The sequence below is a fragment of the Nomascus leucogenys genome, chromosome 3, assembly GCF_006542625.1.
Source record: "Nomascus leucogenys isolate Asia chromosome 3, Asia_NLE_v1, whole genome shotgun sequence".
Classification (NCBI taxonomy): Eukaryota; Metazoa; Chordata; class Mammalia; order Primates; family Hylobatidae; genus Nomascus; species Nomascus leucogenys.
The window spans coordinates 45,981,915-46,007,866 of record NC_044383.1 but is presented as its reverse complement, the minus strand read 5'-3'; the positions used below and the strand labels follow the sequence as shown (position 1 = coordinate 46,007,866).

Below are 25,952 nucleotides of genomic sequence, written 5' to 3'. Positions count from 1 at the left end.
AAACCTATTTCTGCCAGCTGTACTTGTTAGTTTAATTAAGTAATTTAACTAGATGTCACTTGAGTGAATAGCACATGAGTGAAAGAGTCGTGTTTTCTATGAAAACAGATAGATGCTTTGGAAAGATAAGATGCTAGAAATCGTACTTTTGAATGAGCCATAGGCAAAACTACAGACAAGGATAGGGGAGGGGTATGTAGTAATCTTGAAAGAATCTCCTGTCAGATTTTTTTAAGTGCCGTTAATTTCTAAGTCCACTTTATAAAATTCCAACCTGGAAATTGTTGAAGATGCCTAATGAAAGTAGTTTATGAAGTTCCTATCAGTAGACTCATGTCACAATTAGAAGCCTTTGGCCCCATATCAAAAGATTAGTGACGTGTATGTGTTAAGTCAAAATAAAATGTCTAAGGCATGCACGTATCATATTTACCTGTTCAACCAATTATGTATTGAAGTGATGGGGAACCAGTGGGCGGCAGGAAGGGAGTCGGGTATCTTTCTCTTTCTTTCTTTTTTTTTTTTTTTTTGAGACGGAGTCTCGCTCTGTCGCCCAGGCTGGAGTTCGGTGGCGCGATCACTGCAGGCTCCGCCCCCCGGGGTTCACGCCATTCTCCTGCCTCAGCCTCCCGCGTAGCTGGGACTACAGGCGCCCGCCACCTCACCCGGCTACTTTTTTTTGTGTTTTTAGTAGAGACGGGGTTTCACCGTGTTAGCCAGGATGGTCTCGATCTCCTGACCTCGTGATCCGCCCGCCGCGGCCTCCCAAAGTGCTGGGATTACAGGCTTGAGCCACCGCGCCCGGCCTCTTTCTCTTTCAATAGATTGTGAGTTTCTTGAAGACAGGGACCACATCTTGCTCATCTAAGTAGTACCTGTGCCTGAGAAAAGTGTTCAGATCCTCAAGGATTTTCGCTAAGTGCTCTTCACCCAGTGGAATGCTGCACTTATTTTTGTTTAGGGGGTTTCAGGTCTTGTTCAGCATTTATGCATTACAACCACGAGGGGGCAATATAGTCACATTCCTTGTAATGACCACCCAGTGGTGTTACCTCCAAGTTAAAGCCCCTAATGTGATGAGCCCCCCTAAAATGCATTGGAGAAACTGTGGCATAAACATCTCACCAACACTGGCATTCTTTGTATATCCTTCTCCTGTTTATTTGGAGGAGCTGACTGATTCTATCTTTTCTAAACAATATAAGGATCAACTAGCAGTCACCATTTTATTAAGTTATGCAAGCCCAGACAGTTTCTGGAAGGAAGAAATGAAAATGAGATGGTGGGGGAGGGGGTGGTACAGGGGAAACCTTCATGTAAATGTTATCAGTAGTATCAGGGATGATCAATTGGCACAATGTTATCTATGGTGTTTTTCAGGGAAGTCTTGGAGGGAACACTACTTAAGAAGTTACAGATTGTGTGTCCATATGACGCAGAAGACCTCAACCCTTCCTCTGTCCCCTGAATGAGTCTTCTCCCAGTTCCTATATGTCAGAATGATAGGCTCCGAAAATTAAGTTTCTCGTTGCTCATATCTTTTCAGAAGGAATGTCCTCTCCTAAGAGCAAGAGGGTAGTGAGATGAAAAAGAAATCAAGATACTGCCTTTAAAAGGAAAGACCCTGAGAAAATAGTGTTTTGCTTTTTAGTAAACTGCCATGCTGAATCACGACTAAATTGGTGATCTGTGACATCAAAGGGTCATAAACAGCCTAGCTTGAGTCCAAAAGAACTGAGGCCTCCATTTTTACAGTAAAAGAATATCTATTCCAAAATAATTTTTGAGAATGAATGAAATCTAAAACAAGATAAGCAGTCTCGTTTACAGTTATCATGGGGTATTGAAACAGTTGGCATGGAAGCTGAGTGACTCAGTGGGCAGGACATTTGGGGTCAGAGCACTTGGGAAGTCAGGCTGACCTGGGTTAAAGCCTCAGCTCTGCTCCTAACTAGTGACTATGGTCAGATGCCCTCCCTTCCCTGAGCGCCAGTTTTACATTGCTCATATGTAAAATATGGGAATGGGGAAATTGGACAAATGATCTCAAAACCTCTCCCAGGTCTAAACAATCATATATTTCTTTCCCAGCTTACGTTATTTGTCCTTAACTTCCTCTGTTTCAAGAAGACAGCTTTTGTTTTAGATGCAATATAAAAAAAAAAATCATGCAAATTGCTATTTTTCTTTTCTTTTTTTTTTTTTGAGATGGAGTTTCACTCTTGTTACTCAGGCTGGAATGCAATGGCGCAATCTCGGCTCACTGCAACCTCTGCCTCCCGGGTTCAAGCGATTCTCCTGCCTCAGCCTCCCAAGTAGCTGGGATTACAGGCATATGCCACCACGCCTGGCTAATTTTGTATTTTTAGTAGAGACAGTGTTTCATCATGTTGGTCAGTCTAGTCTCAAACTCCTGACCTCAGGCGATCTGCCTGCCTCGGCCTCCCAAAGTGCTGGGATTACAGGCATGAGCCACCGCGCCAGGCCACAAATTGCTATTTTTCAATTCACACTTACTTTACCTTCTCTTAGGGCAAGATCTGGCAGAGTCTAAGATACGGTGGAAACTAATATAAAAGGATTTTTCCAATGAAATAAGAATAGGATGTTGCTGTTTAAACTTCATATACATTTAAAATGTGCTAGTTTGTATGCAGAACAGAAACTCAAACTCCGTATTTGCCCCTAGCTGCTTACATTGGAAGGGAGTGGTGGCAGTTTACTCAAAATGCGTAAGAAAATAATTCAGCTGACAACTCTAGACTGTACAGACATGCAGGCTGCCTTATAAGTTTCTGACTCCTGATTTATTTTTCTTTCCCACCTTCCCATGGCGAAGGGCAGTCAATGAATACTCAGATCAAGTGTCTGTCTGGAAAGCTGGCAGTCTTCCAGAAATACAATTAGGTATGAAAGAAAAGTCCCATCCCTCACCTTCTTAGAATATTACTCCAACTCTTTCACAGCAGGAACACTAGAGTGGGAATGAGAAGTGTGGCCCTTGTGTGTCACGTTACTTCTTTTGAGAGTGTGGTCATATCCATCCGTTTGTGGCATTATACAAGGAGTCAGTTAAGGTACAAGGGGTGTGAGACCCAGTGACTGCCCCCAAAGTGCTTGTCACTAGAGCTTCTCTCTCTCACCTCTACTTGGCCTTGACATTTGGGTTCTTTCAGAGGGTTGCCTCATACTGACTTCTGGTAAAATCTTGGAGCCCTAGGCCTAAGCCTGCTCAACATGTGCCTCCTTTTCCTCCTCCTCAGGGCCCATTCCAGTGAGACAGAAGTGCTACTTTGGGGGTGGGCTGAAACAAGTCGCTGGGCTTCCATTGGCCATTGCCACTTGCTTGACGTTGTGAGGAGGGGCCGTGCCTCCACAGGCCCATACCTGCAACCTGACGATACTGTTGTGAGCGGGAATGGAGGAAGTGCATGTAACCCCCTCAGCACGACGCATAGTGAACAGACAAGCTGTGAGCCTTGCCAGTTATCACCATGTGTGATGATGCTGGTGGAGAAAGCCTGCACTGCGGAGGCTGACAGCCTGGGTTTGAATCCCCTCATTTGGAATATAATCTTGGCAAAGTCTGAAAGCCTCAATTGCTCGTTTGTAAAATGGGAAGATAGTAGGACTTGCTGCCTGGGGTCGGGGCAGGATGGAGGGGGCCCATGAGAATTAAGGCAGAGCTCAGCGGAGTGCATTGTAAGGATCCATGAGCGTGAATCTTCGTTTTTACTACAGCACACGAGGATCCTGCCAACAAACCTGGCGGCTTCAAGCATCCTTGCCCTTAACCAAATAAGCTCTTAGGTCCTAGAGGCAGGGAGACTTCCTTGAAGAGGCGCGGGAGGCTGGTGAGGGGAGTGGAGGACGCTCTGGGACCCTCTGGGGGTGGGGCGGGCGAGGTGAACTTGACCCCGGGCCGCGTGCCGGGCGTGCCATCTGCCGCTCCGCTGCAAGGTCTCGCCGGGGACCGGGGCTGGCGGAGCGCGCGCCCGCGACTAGGGGCCGGGCCGGGGACCCCGCCCAGGCGGCGGCGGCCGGGTCCCCAAGGCTGGGCGCTGCTTGCGGAACCGACGGGGCGGAGAGGAGCGTGGCGGGAGGAGGAGTAGGAGAAGGGGGCTGGTCAAGGGAAGTGCGACGTGTCTGCGGAGCCTTTTTATACCTCCTTCCCGGGAGTCCGGCAGCCGCTGCCGCTGCCACCGCCGCCGCCGCCGCCGCCGTCCCTGCGTCCTTCGGTCTCTGCTCCCGGGACCCGGGCTCCGCCGCAGCCAGCCAGCATGTCGGGGATCAAGAAGCAAAAGACGGTAGGCTTCCAGGCGCCAGCTTCCCTCCCCGCCACCGCGCTGCAAGCGCCGACCCCACCCCCCAATCCCCCGGCACTTGGGTCCCACCCTCCCCGGGAGGGGGCGTCGGGAGGAGGAGGAGGAGGAGTAAGGGGGGGCATGGAGGGAATCAGGAGAAAGAGGCTCTGTGTGGAATTCCCGGGGTAGCCCTCGCCCCGCAGCCCCTCTCCACCCCGCAACTCTGGGAATCTGCGCTCCTTGGGGTCGCTGCGCCCGCGAGAGACCTCCCGAGCTTCTCAAGTGGGTCCGGATCTAGATCCAGGACCAGGGACAGGAAATCCCCTTTCTTTCCCAGGAGCTCTTCCAGACCCGCCTTTTCTTCTGTAGGGTCTCGGAGCAGATCGAGCTGACTCCCGTTCTGCCAGGTCTGGTCGCTGGGGTTCTGTCTATGGGAACTTCCTTAGAGTGGGCTTTAATGACGTACTTTCATAGAGGAAACTGCAATTATCGAAGCAAACTGGAGGAAATTGCATTTCTACACTGGCGGGATTTAGCCCTCTAGCTTGATTTCGGCATCGGGTGGCATCTCGAGTTCAGTAATGAGGGGTGAGGGTGCCCCTCGGTTTGGTGGAGTAAGATGAGGGGATTGTGATGAGGAGGCACACTTTTACCCAGAATTAATAATCTGAGCTGTCCTCCTTTAATGGGAAATATGAGGGCGTGTCAAAGAGAAAAGTTTCTTTCCCAGCAACGTGGGCACCTATAAATTTTGCATTCTTAAAAATGGCAGCAGTTTTATTTGCCAATTATAACCCAGTAAACTAAAAAAAAAAAAAAAAAAAAAAAAACCAAAACGGGAGCAGTAATCATAGACTCTTAGAGTTGGGTGGCGCCTTCTAGACAGCATTGGGGCCACGTCAGATGTGGTCAGCAAGCCTTGATAAAATCCCACTCAGCAGTTCGGCCGCTGAACATTCTATCTTCAGCCACCACCCTGCAAGCCTCAGATGATTGTACTGGTTACTGAATGGGTTGACCTCTCTCTAGTAGGTAGACTTGCAATGGACACATAGTAGGTGCCCGATAAATGTTTATTCTTATATAATGTGTATTACCCAAATATCTTTGAGGTGTATTTGTGGTGGGCCGGGGAGAGGTTTAAAAAAAAACAAAATATAAAGCCAAGAAGTGGGGAAGGAGTGTGGAGGGGCTCTGCAGGGCTAGAAGGGTCACTTGAGCAGCAAGAGAACAGGGTGGGGGCTCTGTGGCTTTCAGGGACCATACTGGACTAGCGGGAGGGTCCAGGGTGTAGGTGGCATCAATTTGGGAAAGGACATTTATCAAAATCCAGCTGCCTTTCTCAGGAGTAATTTTTAAGTGGGGATCTCTCAGCGTCGTAACATATTTTTAAAATAATAAATGAAAATCACTTGTATTTTGTTCCTATTTAATGCGATTAATTTCTGTAAAATCCTAAATAGTGTCTTCTAAATGGCAAGCCGCTGTACCAGTAGCTTTTTATATCAATGGGGTTTTAATTCCCACCTTCCTGCTTGCATCAAGAATTCCTTCTCAGTTGTGATGGGGGACTTTGTCAAGCATTGGAAAGGGATGAGGTGATCTCTCCTCTTGATGCCTCCAGTCGGCAGGAGCCCAGGAAGAGGAGGGTTTGAGAACAGGGTCATTACAAATCAATTGCGGGGTTTCTGCACAGTCAGAAGCAGTGAGAAATTTGAGGGCCGGAGGGTTTGGTTTTTGTATTTACACATTCTGAACCTTCTATTTTTTGTTGGGTGGGTGTATGTGTGTGTCTGTTTTATACAGCATTAAATTAACTCCTGAAACAGCTAACTGAAATAGAACTTTTATGAATTTTGATTTAGTCTAACGCAGTTATAACCCAGGCACCAACCCAAATTCCCAAAAGGTCTAGATAGGTACTATCGGTACTATTTACAGCAAGCCAGCTGTAAATGCATGTGGAATCTCTCAAGCTTTGAATGTTCGTTCATTCAAAATGTGTTTTGAAACCTTGCAGGCCAAAGCAAAATCTGTCCACTTGTGTGACCTCTGAACTAATCAATTATTTGATAAGTAAGTATTGCTGACCTCACAAGCTAGCCTAGGAGTGAGACTGAGCTGATCTTTTATGGTCTTATAGGAATCATCACATTGTTTACTGCACTGTCAACAGAGGACAGTTAATTCACACAGCAGCCACTACAGTAACTTCAAATATTTGTTGAGCACCTACTGTGTGCCAGGTGGTATACTGGGTGGGGGAGGGGGAAAAGGAGATACCTCTTTTCCAGGTTTTTTTGGCTGCACTCTCTGGATGAATATTGCCTTTCAGTTCAGACCACTCTAGGAAGAGTAGATAGTTTTGGTTTAAATGAAAGAGTGTAGGATGATTTTTTCATAAGTTTTAGAAAAAATAAATGAAGTGTTCTTTTATAAAGGAAGGTAGCACATTCCTTCTGTGCTATGCATCTTTACCATGGAAACCAAAGAAACAGCTACCAGTCACATTCATCCCTTCATCCCTTCCACCCCTCACTTACCTCCAACCCTGGCTACCCTCCCACCCCCACCCCCTATACACACACATAGACACCCAGGAGAGGGAAAGGGACAAACTGCCTCTAGGGGACTGGAAAGAAGGGAAGGCAAAGGCCTGGGCCTTTCCTCTTACATCGTTTCCTGGATTAACATTTTTCAAGGCCCACAGACTTGTTATGTTCTGGAGACACCCAATCTGAAAACATTGACTGAGATATTAAGTTATTTCCGAAGGATCAAATAAGAAAACAATTTGAAAGGAGTGAAAAGGTACTGAAAACCACAGCGCTCTCCATAGATGTAAGGGATTATCAACCTTTTCCTTATTTATTTTCCCTTTTTTTTTTTTTTTTTTTTGAGACAGAGTCTGGCTCTGTCCCCCAGGCTGGAGTGCAGTGGCATGATCTCGGCTCACTGCAAGCTCCGCCTCCCGAGTTCACGCCATTCTCCTGCCTCAGCCTCCCGAGTAGCTGGGACTATAGGCGCCCGCCACCACGCCCTGCTAATTTTTTTGTATTTTTAGTAGAGACAGGGTTTCACTATGTTGGCCAGGATGGTCTCGAACTCCTGACCTTGTGATCCACCCACCTCAGCCTCCCAAAGTGCTAGGATTACAGGCTTGAGCCACCGTGCCTGGCCTTTCCCTTATTTATTTTCTTTCTTTCTTTTTTTTTTTGAGACAGAGTCTCACTCTGTCACCCAGGCTGGAGTGCAGTAGCGTGGCATGATCTCAGCTCACTGCAACCTCCGCCTCCCGGGTTCAAGCCATTCTCTTGCCCCAGCCTCCCAAGTAGCTGAGATTACAGGCACCACCATCATGCCCTGCTAATTACCTTTTCCTTATTTTCAGAACTGTGTACAGTATTACATTATTTTTCTAGAAGTAGCTACTTTTTTTTTTTTTTTTTTTTTTGAGATGGAGTCTTGCTCTGTCACCCAGGCTGGAGTGCAGAGGAGCGATCTCAGCTCACTGCAACCTCCGCCTCCCGGGTTCAAGCAATTCTCCTGCCTCAGCCTCCCGAGTAGCTGGCACTACTGGTGTGTACCACCATGCCCAGCTAATTTTTGTATTTTTAGTAGAGATGGGGTTTTGCCACGTTGGTCAGGCTGGTCTCGAACTCCTGACCTCAGGTGATTCACCCACCTTGACCTTCCAAAGTGCTGGGATTGCAGGCTTAAGCCACTGCACCCAGCCAGAAGTAATTACTTTTAAAACTATATAAAGACACTACCGAAGGCAAGACATGAATTCTAGATGAGCAACCACTGGAGGGAGGGAGAAACAAGCATTTCCTAGAGGCCAGACACTCAGACATACTGGATTTCATCTCATCCCCAGAGTAGCTCTCATCTCAGGAAACAGCTTTGTCTTCAGGGGAGGAGAAATACCAGGGGCAGGGCACTATTGAAATTCAGGTCTGTCCAGCATCAAAACTCACGCTCTTGCCCCCCCGTACTTCTGTTACAGGATGTAACTGCTCTGGCCCAAAGTTTTCTCGTCTGTAAAATGTGGGTAATAATAACTTACCCCTTACAATTGTTGTGAAAAGTAAATAACTCCTAAAAATTGTCTTGCACAGTGCCAGACCCAGAGTTAGTGCTTCATATGCAGTAGCTATTTCATTTGTATTAAACTATACTGTCATGGTTTGGCATACATGAAAAGAAAAAACAGCACACATACTGTTTTGAAGGCTCAGTAAATGACAACAGCCAGAATATTTTTGTTTTGTTTTGAGACAGACTGGAGTGCAGTGCTGCTATAATGGGTCACTGCAGTCTCGACCTCCTGGGCTCAAGTGATCCTCCTGCCTCAGCCTCCCGAGTACCTGGTACTACAGGTGCACACCATCATGGCTGGCTAACTTTTAAAGTTTTTGTTGTTGTTGTTTTGGTAGAGATGAGGTCTCACTATGTTGCTCTGGCCAGTCTTGAACTCCTGAGCTGAAGAGATCCTCCTGCCTTGGCCTCCCAAAGTATTAGGATTGCAGGCTTGAGCCACTGTGCTTGGCCAGCCAGAATATTTAATAAGGAAAAACAAATGCAGAAATATAGAGGTGACAATTTGAATTCTTATTGTGATAGGCTGAATAGAAGACACTGGTTGACAATCAGTGTAGAGGTACCAGAGTATCAGTGAGTTTTTGCCAACAGCTTTGGCCAAGAAAGATAATCCATGCATAAAGTAAATATTGGACTAACTTTTCTCCACCCTTCCTGTGCCTTCAACTATTCCTATGTGTACCTTAAAATTAGTGTTTCCCAATTCATGCCATCACCATTTATTAGATCATCTGTTTGGACTTTGGTGCAGTTAAAAGATAAATGTGGTTAACTCAGTTATATATCTCTTTGAGATAGTTATCTTTGTCTTTTATCATTTTTCTGTTGATGCATGTGGCTCTGTGGTTTGCTGAGGGGATAATTAGGCTTAGCTCTAACATGGAACTTTTAGAGAATTAGAGTCTGGGAAAGGCATCAAGGATGTCAATCTCAGTCCTAGCACATTTCTGTTTATTTCAAAATCTATCACTAAATAGTAATGGGCACTCATTAGTCTTTGTGTTTGGAAGTCTTAGGAAAATGCAGAAACTAAAGGTAAATAAACATAAATATAACACTAGTTCAACTGGTCTTTTAGCCCCTAGGCGATTTGTTCATATGACACTTGAAACAGCTTATATGCCCAGCACCTGACAATGATCCTGGCACAGATTAGGTGTTCAATATTCATTGAATAAATGAATGAGTAAATAGCTAGAGAATTCATTGGAGAATGTATTTGCTCTTAGGATCCACATTTTTTCCTAGATTCCTCACTACTCCCTCTTCTCTTTGTGTGCTTGGTTATTTTTGACTGGGTATTTGTCATTACTGCTGAAAAATTACTTGTAGAGATTCTTTCAGGCCTAGGATGAATGACTTTGTTTTCAGAGAGGATTTGCTTTTGCTTCTGCCAGGTGTCTGGCCCCACTCCTAGCCTAGGACTACTTTAACTTGAATTTACCACATTTTTTTTTTTTTTTTTTGAGACAGAGTCTCGCACTGTCACCCAGGCTGGTGGAGTGCAGTGGCATGATCTCGGCTCACTGCGAGTTCCACCTTCTGGGTTCATGCCACTCTCCTGCCTCAGCCTCCTGAGTAGCTTGGACTACGGGGGCCCACCACCATGCCAGGCTAATTTTTTGTATTTTTAGTAGAGATGGGGTTTCACCATGTTAACCAGGATGATTTTGATCACCTGACCTCGTGATCTGCCCGCCTCGGCCTCCCAAAGTGCTGGGATTGCAGGCGTGAGCCACCGCACCTGGCCTGAATTTACCACTTTTTAAAGACTTAGGTGATGTGAATTTGGATTGCTATTTTGCACATGAGAGCCAGCTTGTGAATACAACTTCCCAGGGACCACCCTCCCCTTTTATACTCACTTTCTATGCCAAGACAATTGTCCTTGAGGTCTCTCTGAGTGGGAGGTAGGTTTATTCTGGCTTACCCTTATTTTTAGAGTGTAGTGTTTAGGAGCCCAGCTTAATTTGAGGAAGACCTTTTTTTCTTTTCACTTGAGTGGGTTCTGGGCTTTGATTTCTGTTCCACCTCTCTTAGTGAAGCTGTCAAAATCAGTTCATATATGCTCCTCTCAGCAAATATGCCCCTATAAGGATAAAAGTGCCTCTCTGCTTACTTATCTCTTTGAGTTCTTGCTTTCTTCCAGATTTTGGCCTAGTAGTTTCTTCCTATTTTGTCAGCTATTTGTTGTTTTAATTTTTTTTTAGATGGAGTCTTGCTCTGTCACCCAGGTTCAAGTGCTGTGGCGTGATCTTGGCTCATTGCAACCTCCACCTCCCGAGTTCAAGTGATTCTCATGCCTCAGCCTCCCTAGTAGCTGGGATTACAGGTGTGCACCACCACAGCCGGCTAATTTTTGTATTTTTAGTTGAGACGGGTTTTCACCGTGTTGGCCAGGTCTGTCGGCCTTGGCCTCCCAGAGTGCTGGGATTACAGGCATGAGCCACTGTGCTTGTCCTGTTGTTTTAAATTAGATTATTTTATATTATTACTAGCATTTATAGTTATTTTCAGTGGAAGCATCAATCTGAATAACCTACCCATCACTGCTGGAGACAGAAACCTCTACCCTTTCTAGATTCCTGTGAATCATTAACATCTCCTATCATACCTTACCAGACCTGTGTCGCTCTCATAAAAGGAGTACTTTATAAACATGAACTCCAGTCAGATAGCTAGTCAAAAATCTTTGATTTAATCCTTGTTCCCTAGGATGTGCTACAGAGTGGAGTGGGGAGTGCTCACCTTGTCTTGGTGGTCTCTGCCTAGGCAGACATCCTTAGAGATGTGCATTGTCCTGTCCAATCCCTAGTGTTGGTCCAATTTCAAGTGCGTTCTTGTCTGAAAGACCCCTTCAGTTTAAACAACTCTCCTTACTTCTTTCATGCTCTCCTGGGTACCCTGAGGCCGTTTTGTTGCTCCAGCACAACTCTGAGGTCATGGGAGATGAATTTGGTGGGACTAGTTAAGGTCCTTGACATGTCCCCACTACTCCTAGGAGTGTGGGAACTAGGTTCCTACTTTGCTGTGACCATGCAGGGACTTGGAGGAGCTCTGGGGGCTGCTGAAACCCACCCTCTTTTCCTCTGAGATCAGAAGCACATCCAATGCCCTCTGCTTTCAGAGCCCCTAGGCCTATTTGGCCTCCCTCTTCCCCAAGCTCAGCACCAGGGGCAGGACACTACTCCCTGTTTCAGACTCAGACTGGTACCCAAGCTTGCTTCGCTTCTCTTTTAATAAAGATTAAAGTGTTCCAGAAAGGTTAATTGGTTTATCATAAGCATTGTATTTGTTATAATTTTTTTTTTTTTTTTTTTGAGGCGGAGTCTCACTGTCTTCCAGGCCGGACTGCAGTGGCGCTATCTTGGCTCACTGCAAGCTCCGCCTCCCGGGTTCACGCCATTCTCCTGCCTCAGCCTCCCAAGTAGCTGGGACTACAGGCGCCCGCCAACACGCCCAGCTAATTTTTTGTATTTTTAGTAGAGATGGGGTTTCACCGTGTTAGCCAGGTCTCGATCTCCTGACCTCGTGATCCACTCGCCTCGGCCTCCCAAAGTGCTGGGATTACAGGCGTGAGCCACCGCGCCCGGCTGTATTTGTTATAAATTTTATCTTCTTGTTCCTTTTTCCTGTCTTTTTGATCACCACATTTTTGAAAAATTTACAATAAATTGGCTGGGTGTGGTGGCTCATGCCTGTAATCCCAGCACTTTGAGAGGCTGAGGTGGGTGGATCACTTAAGCGCAGGAGTATGAGACCAGCCTGGGCAACATGGCAAAACCTCATCTCTACAAAAATGCAAAAATTAGCCAAGTGTAGTGGCGCGGGCCTGTAGTCCCAGCTATCCAGGAGGCTGAGGTGGGATCGCCCAAGTACTGGAGGTCAAGGCTGCAGTCAGCCATGATCATGCCACTACACTCCAGCCTGGGTGACAGAGTGAGAGCCTGTCTCAAAAAAACCTCAACAAAACAAACAAACAAACAAATTGATGTACAAGGTGAAAATATTTTTTTCTGTACAAAAGAGCCACTGTATTAAAACTTGAAATATAAGTTGCCTCTGATGACACGTGGTGTATAAAATGGATTCCATCAGTTGACTGATGTGACTTCCTTTAAAATCTTATCAGTATCCCTTTCTGCATTTCAAATTTACTACCGAAGTTGATTTTGCTATAATTGATATCTTGCAAGCATGACTGTAATATAAGCATGACAAGCTCAATCTGTATAGCATCAAATACTAACTTTTGGTAATGAAAGCCTATAGCCTGTGACAATAAAGATTTTTAAAACGGTTACATAAATATATTATGTCAAATGCTGCATCATTCATAGTGATAATTTCTCTGCTAGTCAATATTTGATTTAAATGTCTGTTAACACTTGCTTTATGTTTTATTATTGATTTATTATGAAAAGTATTGATTTTTATCCACCAAGCATCTACATCCAGTCTCATACCACAATTACTTTTTTAAAACAATTTTATGTTGGGTGTGTGCTTTTAAAGTCATTTGTAGACTTTATGGATTTAAACCACCTAGAAGAAAATCTGAGATTTTATCCCTATAAACTTTATTCATCTACACCCTCCTCCAGTCATTATTAATTTATGAATAATTCGTGCCTTCCCAATTTCCAGCAAAGTAAGCAACTCAAGCATTAGTGATGATTTTATTTTCATACATTTGCCAATGTTAAAAACCTGAATTAACTTTTTGGCCCTCTGCTGGGGGTCCCATGTGTATTACTTTGTTCCCTTAAGCTCTCTAAAATCTTTTCCTTTTTCAGTTCCTGTCAAAATCCTCACGTGTATATTTGTTTACCTCACTCACTCAACAATATTTATTGAATGACCAAACCAGGATCTCTATTTGTCATAATTAACAATAGCTACCAAAGCCTTATATTCTTTAATTATAGTTTTTAGTCTATTCACTGTCTTTAAGTCTATTCTAAACACAGCATTTGCCTTTTCTAATTGAAGCACTCCACTCGCACCTTTATATTATCAACGTTCTGCTCAGTAAGTCTTGCAGTGGCCTTGAGCTAAAAGCAATAAAATTCCCAATTGACTTTTCTTACGTTTCCTCATTTTTCTAAGTTGAACATTATTTACTCTATATTAAGGCTGTCTCTACTTTAAAAATGTGTGTGTGTGTGTGTTTAAAAATAATTCTAGTATTTTACTTCCGGAAGGAAAATTAGGAACTCACCTTTAAGCTCTTTATATAACAGTTGATATACAGCGTTAAGAGCTGTGCCAGGCTCTATAGCCATTCTTTGGGTTGACTGGGTGGGGATACTTCCACTAAGCTAGAACTCTGATCACCCTACCACACGCTTATCACTTCTCTCTTTATCACATGCCCTTTGAAAGTGACCCTGCCCATTTTCTACAGCTTTGTTTCCTCTTTCATTCAACAAGAAATATTTTCCATAAAACTTCCTCCCAGTTGGTTTATTACATTCTGACTTAGCTTTAGCATTTTGTTGTGGCATTCTGGGGACAGAAAATACAGACCAAAAAGCAGTATTTGAAAGATGTAACTTGACTGTTTTGAAATATTTTTGATTGGCCGGACTGTTTCTCTTTAGAAAATTCAACCCTTTCCCACCTCACTCAGTCTTCCTTAAACCTTCTCAGATGGTTTAATTGTTTTATCAAAATCATGGATTAGATAGCATGCAGTTCAGATAAAGTTGTATTTGGTAAAGGCTGGACCAAGTTCAGTTATACGCCAAAGCCTCAGTTCAATTTTACCTCTAAATCTATCCATTTCCATTGCTTCCTAAGTTCACAAAGTACTATGAAGTCGATTATAGTAACCATGTGTGGTCTTCCCAGGACTTAAATTGCTGACTCCCAATAGAGAGTGTTTTCCTAAATTATATGAGTGGGCCGGGCGCGGTGGCTCACGCTTGTAATCCCAGCACTTTGGGAGGCCGAGGTGGGCGGATCACGAGGTCAGGAGATCGAGACCACGGTGAAACCCCGTCTCTACTAAAAATACAAAAAAAAAAATTAGCCGGGCGAGGTGGCGGGCGCCTGTAGTCCCAGCTACTCGGAGAGGCTGAGGCAGGAGAATGGCGTGAACCCGGGAGGCGGAGCTTGCAGTGAGCCGAGATTGCGCCACTGCACTCCAGCCTGGGCGACAGAGCGAGACTCCGTCTCAAAAAAAAAAAAAAAAAAAAAAATTATATGAGTAATTATGGCTCTTGGGCCATTGGGTCACTAGTACAACAATGTTTTGAGTAGTTACTAAAAAATAACCAAATCATAACTAAAATAATTTTTCATTTGACCTTTAAGTTAGCCAACAGAGTAAGAAGACATCAAATAAAGCCTAGACATTAAAATTCCGATTGTGGAATGTGCGTATTTATCTGAAGTTTCTTTTTTTTTTTTTCCGAGACGGAGTCTCGCTCTGTCCCCTAGGCTGGAGTGCAGTGGCGCGATCTCGGCTCACTGCAAGCTCCGCCTCCCGGGTTCACGCCATTCTCCTGCCTCAGCCTCTCCGAGTAGCTGGGACTACAGGCGCCCGCCACCACGCCCGGCTAATTTTTTTTTTTGTATTTTTAGTAGAGACGGGGTTTCACCGTGGTCTCGATCTCCTGACCTCGTGATCCGCCCGCCTCGGCCTCCCAAAGTGCTGGGATTACAAGCGTGAGCAACCGCGCCCGGCCTGAAGTTTCTTTTTTTAGAGCATATTTTGTTAGAAAATTCCTACTCTGTTGTATTCTGTTCATTGCCACGGTTTATTGAGCACCGACCTGTGTGTTAACTCATTGACTCTTCACCATCTCGCGAAGCAAGTTTGTGAATAAATAGTCCAAAGGGAACTCATTTAACTGAAATGGGTCTTTAGAGAGTTACCCAAAGGAGAAGTTAGAATCTTATTAGCTTCTCTGTAGTTAATAAGATGTTTATTTCATAGAGGCAATGAGACTTCATGCCATGTAGCCAACACAGCTAGATTAGGTAACTAGTAATGTATTACTGCTTCATTTGTAAAATATTCTGGCAGCTGTCTACTGCTAGTATCTCAAGATAATAATAATGAATTCTATTGAGAAACATTCCCCAGCACTTTTATTAAAAAAGAGTAAGTGGCATAAATTAGCAAATACATGTTACCCTCACTATCACACGCATTTCTTTCTTTATGGTAACATAAGGTGAATAATTGGAAAATAAATTTTATTTGTTCTCAGACTCAACCTGTATGGGTAATAGTTTTTATTGCCTAGCCTTACGGCTATGTCAGTATTCAGCAAACGTGAACAGAATAATTTGTTTCCACTAGCTGCAATACTTGAGCCAAGTTGTAATTATTAATATGATTTGTAGATAATAAAAAAGAAACTAGAACACCAGTGCATTTTTCACATAAAAATTTGACCCAGTTCAAGGTCAACGCTTAAGGATGTTGTCAACCTATCAATGAGGAGTGCCTAGAAATCATGGAATTGTAAAAGGTACGTTCCTTGGTGTTTGGAAGAAAAATTTGGGAGCGTTGTCTCCTTCTAACACATAGGTAAGGGAAGTGCAAGTTTTTCAGCAATCCTGGGCTAGTGTTTCAGCGATAGGTACTAGGAAGGTTCATATTCCCATTCTCAGGAGATGATTGTATAAAAAGATGGAGCACACACACACACACAGACACACACACTCAGGCTGAGGAGAGCAGCATTGGCTGAGTGTATTTCAGGGGATGAAATTGAAGCCTTTTACTGGAGAGGAGCTGCATTATTTAAATAAAAAGAATCATGGTGACTGCATAGAAATTGAATCACAGAATTTGTGTCTTCACAGTGGGTTACGAAATTCTGTCTAAAGATGTGTTGTCTCTGCACAGTTAGCCACATTTAGGGAATGGAAAAATCTGGGTCATCAAAAATACTCAGTTTCTTCCATTTTCTTCTCAGTGTTGAGGCTGTGACTCAAAAAGCCTTTTACACATCACACTATGTTATTAATCCTTATTGACATAATAACATCCCTTGGGATTCAGGAAGGCACCTTGTGTACCCAACAGGGTTCCCCAAATAGAAGAAGGGAACAAGCATTTATCCAGGGACTATCCATACAGTATCCCATCTCATCCTCACAATAACCTGTGAAGTAGTTCTTATCCCTACTTTACAGTAGAGAACTCTGAAGCTTGTAGAGACTAAGTAACTTGCCTCAGGATGCGTAATCCTAAGTGGCAGAGCTGGAACACAAGTGCCATGTTTTCAATCATTCTTTTTTTTCTTCAGTTAAAATAACATAATGGATACTATGACTGTGAGAATGCAAAAGGATCTTTTGATTATTTAAACATGCATTTTAATTTTGTCTTTGCAGACTGAAAGGATGATGCAGGCACTTTGAAAGGGATTTCCTTAGGGGCTTTTTGTAATGTTGTGTAATCTTTAGAAGATGTGGATTTTAGCAAATGCTGTTAAAAGGCAATAAATGTTAGTTTGGATGAGGCTCTGTGGCCAGTTTTAGGAACAGTAGTCTTTGGAATTGAACCCAACATTTCACCTTAAGAATACAAGGCTTCAGTGTTCTAGTGGGTGAATGCATACACTCAAGAATAAGTGATTTTAGAAATAATTGCAGTGACTTACACATAACTCTACACCCAGCCTTGTTCATTATGTGAGTGCTGCATAGTCGAGCATTCACGAGTTACAAGTTCCCAAAACCCCACAGGCTATGGGCCTGTTCTCTGGATGTACTAGAGGTTTCATCAGCATTTCCATTGCTCAGCACAGAATTTTAATATTTCGTGGTTCAGGGAGATTGTTTTATATACACAGCCTAATAACCAGAACCAATTGAGAAAAAATATAAAGAAAATACAGATAGGTAGCAATGTACAGCCTACAGTGGAACACCAACAGGGCTAGTGTTAGGAGGGGCAGCTGAGACCTGGGTTGAACACTGTAATTGTGTGGCTTTGAGCATCTTCTGATTGCAGTTACACATTTCAGGAGGCTCAATTTTATGCACGTGGTATTACCATAAGGGTAATTGCTACCTCCCTGTATTATAGCGGAGTTCCTCTGGGCATGCATAATACCTTTCTTTCATCATGCTCATCAAGACTTATTCATACTTTGTTATCAATTATCTTAGTAGCTCTACATAACAGGTCGTTACAAGTATTACAAATCATAGATTAGGCCACTAAAATAAAGAAATGAGGTAAATTCCCTGCAGTCTTCTTGTGGGGCGATGTAAAGTAGAGACCACTCGAGTTTGCCAAGTTTGGTGGCCGAGTCCCATGTTTTGTCTGAGAACAGACAGAGGCTCAGGGATATTGGGATGATATTTGGAATGAAGGGTTTCTTATTTGGATTGCACCAAGTTAACTGTGTGCTGTGAAACATTATATGGCTTCATTTTCATTGGGAGAACTAGTGATATAAATGATGTAACATGTGAATTAAGTGATTTAGCTAATTACACATATTTTTGGATGCTTCTAAAAAACTAATATGTGATCCTTGAAGTAGAGAAAGTTGTACATTCAAGGTTTTCTACCCTTTTTGTGTGTGTTTATTTTAATGAGGACAATGGGAACTACACCATTTCTTTCCTGCTAGTTCATCCTGGATTACCTTTTTATATCCATTAAACATAGAAATTCTGAAGCCACGTCTGCCTATATGTCATCCTGATTGCCTTTGTGTATAGTTGCAGATCAAATGTAGAAGCAGTGACTACTTAAAAAAAAAAAGTTGTTATAGACCAAGGCTTGAGGAAAGAGAAGGGTACAGTGACAATGAGATATCTTGGGGGAAATTTGGTCCCGTAGACCAGGGGTTAGGAAATCATATCCTGTGGGCCAAACCACAGTCACCTGCCTGTTTTGGTAGGCCTATAAGCTAGGAATGGTTTTGACATTTTTTTAAAAGACTGATGGGGAGAAGTCAAAGGAAAAATTATATTTTGTGTTATGAAAAGTATATGAAATTAAAATTTTAGTGTCTATAAATAAAGCTTTTGAAACGTACCATGCTTATTCATTTACACATTGTGGCTTCTTTTACAGCAAGGATGGGTATTTCTGTGTGGCCTGCAAGGCTGAGAATGTATACTGTCTGATCCTTTAAGAAAAATTTGCCACCTCCTGCTGTATATGGTGGGGGCCAGTGTTCAGTTGGAAGATGCTTAGGCTCATGGCCTGTCAGCTTGTAACTCTATGTGTCTGAATTCAGAGAGCTGAGTACTAGCTGTACTTCATGAGCCCCATTGAATTGTGTTTAGTGTATTGTCATTGTTTTGTTAAAACATTATTTTTTTAAAGTTCTGTGGAACTCACTAGTGTGTCTACTGTAATGATATTATTCAGATTATTTATTAATTAGAGCATTCCCTTTATAAATATCTCTGGAATTTTCTTTGTTTTTGTTTTTGTAGAGATGGGTCTCCCTATGTTGCCCAGGCTGGTCTTGTACTCCTGGCCTCAAGCGATCCTCCCACCTTGGCCTCCTGAAGTGCTGGGGATTGCAGGTGTGAGCCACTGTGCCGAGCCTGGGATTTTCTTTATATTCTCTTTATAAAAATACATAGGGACACATTGCTGTCTAGTTTTCCTACCAGAAGGGTTATATTTTTCTGAGCTGTGTGTGTATGTTTGTGTGTGTATGTATTCATATGTATGTGTGTGTGTGTGTGTCTAATTCCTTTTGAATTTTGGGACCATCCAGGTTTTCCTCTTCAAGATGCCTGCCAGAAAGCTCAGAAGTGAATTTTTGGCTTACTTTTTTTTTTTTTTTTTGCACCAGCTTTATGCTTGGTACCACTTCGTTTTATGCCCCTGGGTTGTTCTCTTTCCCTTTTCTTGTCCACTTCTGATTCATGAGTTTTTGCTATGCTTTATGAATCTTCCAAGTCACTGAATACTTTTAGGAACTCTACAGAACATTAAAATATAAAATTAATAGTAATACGTATCTGAATTTTTGTTCTAGAAGGTCCCAGAGCTTTCTTTTACCATTCTACCTCAGAGTAGAGAGCTCTACCCAGAGCTCTCTTTTACCATTCTGCCTGTTATCTTGGGACTGTCCAGGGCTCTATGCCTGCAGGGCCTAGAGCCAGGCCATGAAGTGCTCGTTGAGTGCTTTGTGGTCTAATGTTCTACCCTTCCTGCAGGCTTACAAATCAACCCCTTCAAGACTGATAAAGAGAGAGCAGAGGTTCTTTAGTATCTAGAGTCCCGAGAAGTCAGGAAGGTTGTGAACTTGGATGGGTAAAAAAAATTTTTTTTTTGAGATGAAGTCTTACTCTGTCACCCAGGCTGGAGTGCAGTGGCACGATCTCGACTCACTGCAACCTCCACCTCCTATGTTCAAGCGATTCTCCTGCCTCAGCCCTCTGAGTAGCTGGGATAACAGGCACGCGCCTCCACCTCACCCAGCTAATTTTTTATATTTTTGGTGGAGATGAGATTTCACCATGTTGGCCAGGCTGGTCTTGAACTCCTGGCCTCAAGTGATCCTCCTGCCTAGGCCTCCCAAAGTGCTGGGGTTACAGGTATGAGCCACTGCGCCCAGCAGTAATTTTTTTTTTATAACTTGTAACAGAAATTTAGCATTTTCTTCAATTATGAAGACAGGCAACAAACCACAGCAATATTAGCAATACTTGTGACTATGTCACCAGTAGAAACCGCAGATACTTTAATATCAAATTATATTGTTGCAGATATTGCAAAATATCTGTGCTCTTTATCACTAGAAAATTAAGATCTATAAAAAGATCTATAAAAGAGTTATAAAAATACTTCAAAATTAAGATTATAGCTGTCTACCTAGACAGCTAGTTCTTGTTATTTAATACATTGCTAAAGAAGCATATTTATTACTGTTATAATTTTTAAAAAGCATTTTGTTACTGTAATTCTTTTTCTTTTATTGGCAATCCTTTGTGTTTAATTCATTTAAAAACACTTTTCTGAGAGGGGATCCATAGGCGACCATAGGGGTTTTTGACTCCAAAAAGGGTAAGAAACCTCCGTGCATGGGTGTGCCCACATGCATGTATGCACACACAGACACAGATACACAATTTTTACATATGGTTTCAAGGAGTTATAGACTCCTCTTACAAGACCCATGTCTAGGAACTGCAGTTTAAGATCTTATGCCCTATTGGCTAAAATTCAAAACAGCGGGCCCTAAGAGGGAGGTCCTTTATTTTGTCTTTTTAAAACACTATTCAAATGAATCTTTTCTAGTAATGACTTACAACACGCTCTTAGTCATAGCATTAGCACTGACTGTTATCATTTAGTATTCTCTCTTTCTTCTAAAAACAAGGAATGTATACGTACTTATTAAATCATTCTCTTGGTTTATACCATATCAACTAGATATTTGTCAGTGAAAAATTGAAAACCTACCTCTTCACCCTCTTTGAATTGTAGTTTGCATTAAAAAGATTCGCATATTTGAATTTTCAAAACTTGGTATGTGTGTATTTTGTAAGTTTGGAATTCGATAAAAAGTACAAATATTACTGTAAGTTAATGACACAATCCCTTTTGTATTCTTCTGTGTCTTGAGTGGTTTTGTTGCTGTAAGTCAAGCACATTTATTATTCATGTATAGGGGGGCCAAGGTTCATTTGAGAATGTAATTTCATGCTAATAGTTTGTGTTGTAAGTCCCTGGTTAGGATTTACTTATACCTGCATGGGTTTTATGCTTCCCTGTGTTCCATTCATTACGCTGCTATTCTGAATGCATCTACTAATTTAGTGAGATCTGGGTGCCACCTTAGAGATTATGTAGTCCAGTTTTTCTCCACCCTGCTAAGCTTCGCAAAATAAACATATATATATATATATATTTTTTTTTTTTTTTTTTTTTTTGAGACGGAGTCTCGCTCTGTCGCCCAGGCTGGAGTGCAGTGGCGCAATCTCGGCTCACTGCAAGCTCCGCCTCCCGGGTTCACGCCATTCTCCTGCCTCAGCCTCTCCGAGTAGCTGGGACTACAGGCTCCCGCCACCACGCCCGGCTAATTTTTTGTATTTTTAGTAGAGACGGGGTTTCACCGTGGTCCCTATCTCCTGACCTCGTGATCCGCCCGCGTTGGCCTCCCAAAGTGCTGGGATTACAAGCGTGAGCCACCGCGCCCGGCCAGCTTCACAAAATATTGATGCCTGGACCGCACTCCTAGCGAGTCTGATTGAATGGATCGGTGTTGGGGAATGGAGGCAGTCTTCAAAAACTGGCTACAAAGTTTCTTGGTTCAGCCAGGCTTGAGAACCTCAGCCTAGCCTAATTCCTTCCCAATGCAAATGAGAGCATTGTAACATGCCTGAGGGCTGCCGGCTAGTTAGTAACAGATGAGTTTTCTCTACTTCAGAAAGCTGTTTTCCCTTTCCAGATTTTTTTTTTTTTTTTAATGTAAAGCCATTTCCCAGCCAATGCAGTCTTCTGTGGTCACTACATTCCTCATGGAATATTTAAAATTAAATTTTAAATATTCCATGAGGAATGTAGCTGGAACGTTTAAAAGCTTACTATCCTTGTCCTGTTTTACCATTACCTGATGGGAAGACAGCTTTCTGGAAAAATCTGAAGACCATTCTTTCTTAGTGAGCTGTTCTTGACGGTGGTGACTTTATCTTTGGAAATTTGCCCCATTCCCATATCACAATTAAGGAAGTGGCTTAAGAAAGTAGCTTGTAATTCTCTAGAGTGTAAATCTCCAGATCTTGCTGTTGAACTTTGTATGTTCCAATGGGAATAAATCCAAAATAATTTCCTTGTCGCATTTGATAGACATGAGTATAGGGACCCACCTTGGAAGGACCCTCCAAAAACGGACCTGTCTTTCCTTTGTGAGTTTTCAGTGTAATTCTAGCATTCCTGGGAGAAATATGTAAGTACCTCAAGGGCAGAAATCCTGCCCACTTATATGTTTCATAATTGTCACCTAAAACTTAGAATGGATCAAATTAACTCATAAGCTTTGTACCTTTTCCATACAAGCTAATAGATTGCCTGACTTGGTTTATCTGATCATGAATTTTGATCAACTTTATTTCATTAGTTTTAAAAATTAATATGTTGCAGGCCGGGCGCGATGGCTCACACTTGTAATGCCAGCACTTTGGGAGGCCGAGGCGGGCGGATCACGAGGTCAGGAGATCGAGACCACGGTGAAACCCCGTCTCTACTAAAAATACAAAAAATTAGCCGGGCGTGGTGGCGGGCGCCTGTAGTCCCAGCTACTCGGAGGCTGAGGCAGGAGAATGGCGTGAACCCGGGAGGCGGAGCTTGCAGTGAGCCGAGATTGCGCCACTGCACTCCAGCCTGGGCGACAGAGCGAGACTCCGTCTCAAAAAAAATAAAATAAAATTAATATGTTGCATTATATAGCACTTATCTTTACAGAGATTATTCATCTTTAATGCAATAAAGAAAAGAAAAGCCAAGCCGGGTGTGATGGCACATGCCTGTAGACACAGCTACTTGGGAGGCTGAGGTGGGAGGATCACTTGAGCCCAGCAGTTCAAGGCTGCAGTAAGCCAAGATTGTGCCACTGTGCTCCAGCCTGGGTGACAGAGTGAGACCCTGTCTCACAAAAAAAAAAAAAAAGGCCGGATGTGGTGGCTCATGCCTATAATCCCAGCATTTTGGGAGGCCGAGGCAGGCAGATCACTTGAGGTCAGGAGTTTGAGACCAACTTGGACAACATGATGAAACCCCGTCTCTACTAAAAATAAAAAAGTTCGCCGGCCATGGCAGCACGCTCCTGTAATCCCAGCTACTCCAGAGGTTGAGGCAGGAAAACTGCTTGAACCCGGGAGGCAGAGGCAGCAGTGAGCTGAGATCACGCCATTACACTCCAGCCTGGGCAACAGAGCGAGAATCCATCTCAAAAAATAAGATAAAATAAAAAGACAGACATTTAATGCAGATATCTAAGCTTTAAAAGATTGGATGACTCAAGCCAATGGCAATTCTTTTTTTCTGATTTACAGTTGTGTCTTTTTAAGGATGGCAACTTTGTTTTACTTTCTTTTTCCTTCTATATTATTTTGAAGTGTATTTGACTACAAATATTTTGAAAAATATATGCCCCCATGTATTGAATCTAAAAAGCAATTACAATTTGTCCTTTTCCTCTAATTCTCCTATGCAACTATCAGAGTGGAAAATGAATTTCAGGATACTTTTGGACCAAAAATGACAGAGATAAAATTGCTTGACATCTAGTAACCAGAGTGGACATGAAAGAGGAGTCAATTCTACAGCAAGCCCTGTTACCAGCCCCGTGCAGGAGAAACATGGAGAATTAAGACAATCACCTCCCTCTAAGAAGCTTTGTGTGCTTTTCCTGGATCTTCATTTTCATAGGCAGTATGATTTCAAAATGTTGTCCAGTGAAAACTCTTTATCAAGTTATAACTGGAAAGCTCCCCACTATCTCTTTATATGATGATAGCACCCACTATGTAAGATTTATATTACATGCATGTGTGTGGAATGTACTTTGAACCACTCTCTAACTATGGTCATAGGTCAGTACCTGCCAGAGAATGGAGACTTTTAAAAATTGCGATCACAGAGTTGAGAATATAATCTTTTTAAAAAAGATATGCTTAGCCTTGTAAATAAAGATAGGCATTTTAAGAATTTATTTTATAAAGAAGAGGTTTGATGGAGCAAAGATTTAAGCATTGAGAAACCCATAGAACTACAAGAAAAAAACATGAATCTTATATAATCATGGAATGGGGAAGACCACTTCTAAGTATAACACACATTCAGATACTATAAATTTTTTCAATATAAGAACTTTTTTTCCCCAGAGATAAATCCGCATATTTATAGCCAACTGATTTTCTACAAAGGCACTAAGACTATACACTGGGGAAAGGATACCCTCTTCAATAAATGGTGCTGGGAAAATTGACTATCCATACACAGAAGATTGAAACTGGACCCTTGTCTCCCACCATATACAAAAATCAACTGAAGATGGATTAAAGATGTGAATATAAGACCCCAAACTTTAAAACTACTGGAAGAAAACACAGGGAAAACACTTGAAGATATTGGTCTAGGCAAATATTTTATGGTTAAGACTTAAAAGCACGGACACCTAGAACGAAAATAGACAAATTGAACTATATTAAACTAAGAAGCTTCTGCACAACAAAGGAAACAGTCAACAGCATGAAGAGACAACCAGTTGAATGAGAGAAAATATCGCATACTATTTTCCGACAAGGGACTAATATCCAGGCTATACCAGAAACCCAGCAGTGTAAAAAAAAAAAAAATTCCATTAAAAAGTGGGCAAAGGACATGAATAGACAATTCTCAAAAGAAGACATGCAAATGGCCAACAGATATGTGAAAAAATGCTCCACATCACTAATTGTCAGGAAAATTCAAATCAAAACCATGAGATATTACCTCACCTCATGTAGAAGGGCTAATATGTAAAAAGACAAAAAAAAGTAATACTGGTGAGGATGTGGAAAAAAGGGAATTCATACACTGTTGGTGGGAATGTAAATTAGTAAAGCCACTATGGAAAACAAATGGAGATTTCTCAAAAAACTAAAAAAAGAACTATGATACAGTCCATCAATTCCACTACTGGTATCTATTCAAAGGAAAATAAATCAGTATATCAAAGAGATACCTACATTTACATGTTTATTGCAGCACTATTCACAATAGCAAAGACATGGAATAAACCCAGATGTCCATCAACAGGCAAATGGATAAAGAAAATGTGGTATATGTTTACAATGGAATACTATTCAGCCATAAAAAAGAATGAAATCATGTCATTTGCAGCAACATAGATGCAACTGGAGATCATTATATTAAGTGATATAATCCAGGCACAGAAGGACAAACATTGCATGTTTTCCCTCATATACAGGAGCTAAAAAACTTGATATCATCAAGGTAGAGAGTTGAATGATACACACTAGAGGCTGGGAAAATCGGTTAGGGTGGGGAGACGAACAAAGATAGGTTAACAGGTACAGACACAATTAGATGAAAGTTATAATAAGTTCTATCGTTCTACAGCAGAGCAGAGTAACTATAGTTAAGAACAATGTATTGTATATTTCAAAGTAGCTGGAAGTGAGGACTGGAATTGTTCTCAACACATAAAAATAATAAATGCACAAAGTGATAGACTCTTCAAATACCCTGACTTAATCATTACATATTCTGTGCATGTAACAAACTACGACATGTACCCTATAAGTATGTAAAATATGTATCAATAAAAAACCAAACATTTTAAAAATTACATGCCAAATTTTTTTTTTTTTTATGTTTAAACAAAAGTCAAAAGACAAGCGAAAACCTAGGGGATAATTTGTAACTCATAAGAGACATAGGACTGTTTTCCAAAATATATAGAACTCCTATAAATCAATATTTTTAAAAATCAGCAGGTCTGATGCAGTGGCTCATGTCTGCAATCCCAGCACTTCAGGAGGCTGAGACAGGTGGATTGCTTGAGTCCAGGGGTTCCAGACCAGCCTGGGCAACAT

The 25,952-nt window shown here is 42.2% G+C and overlaps 1 protein-coding gene across 1 annotated transcript in view; it reads left to right on the top strand.

The window, feature by feature from the left end:
- The first annotated feature begins 4,112 nt into the window (after positions 1-4,112).
- PAPSS2 (3'-phosphoadenosine 5'-phosphosulfate synthase 2) overlaps positions 4,113-25,952 on the top strand; it is an 89,816-nt gene continuing 67,976 nt past the window's right edge. The window contains exon 1 of the mRNA XM_003255168.3: positions 4,113-4,307. Coding sequence (XP_003255216.2) covers positions 4,281-4,307 — 27 coding nt within the window. The 5' untranslated portion in view covers positions 4,113-4,280. The remainder of the gene's footprint in view (positions 4,308-25,952) is intronic.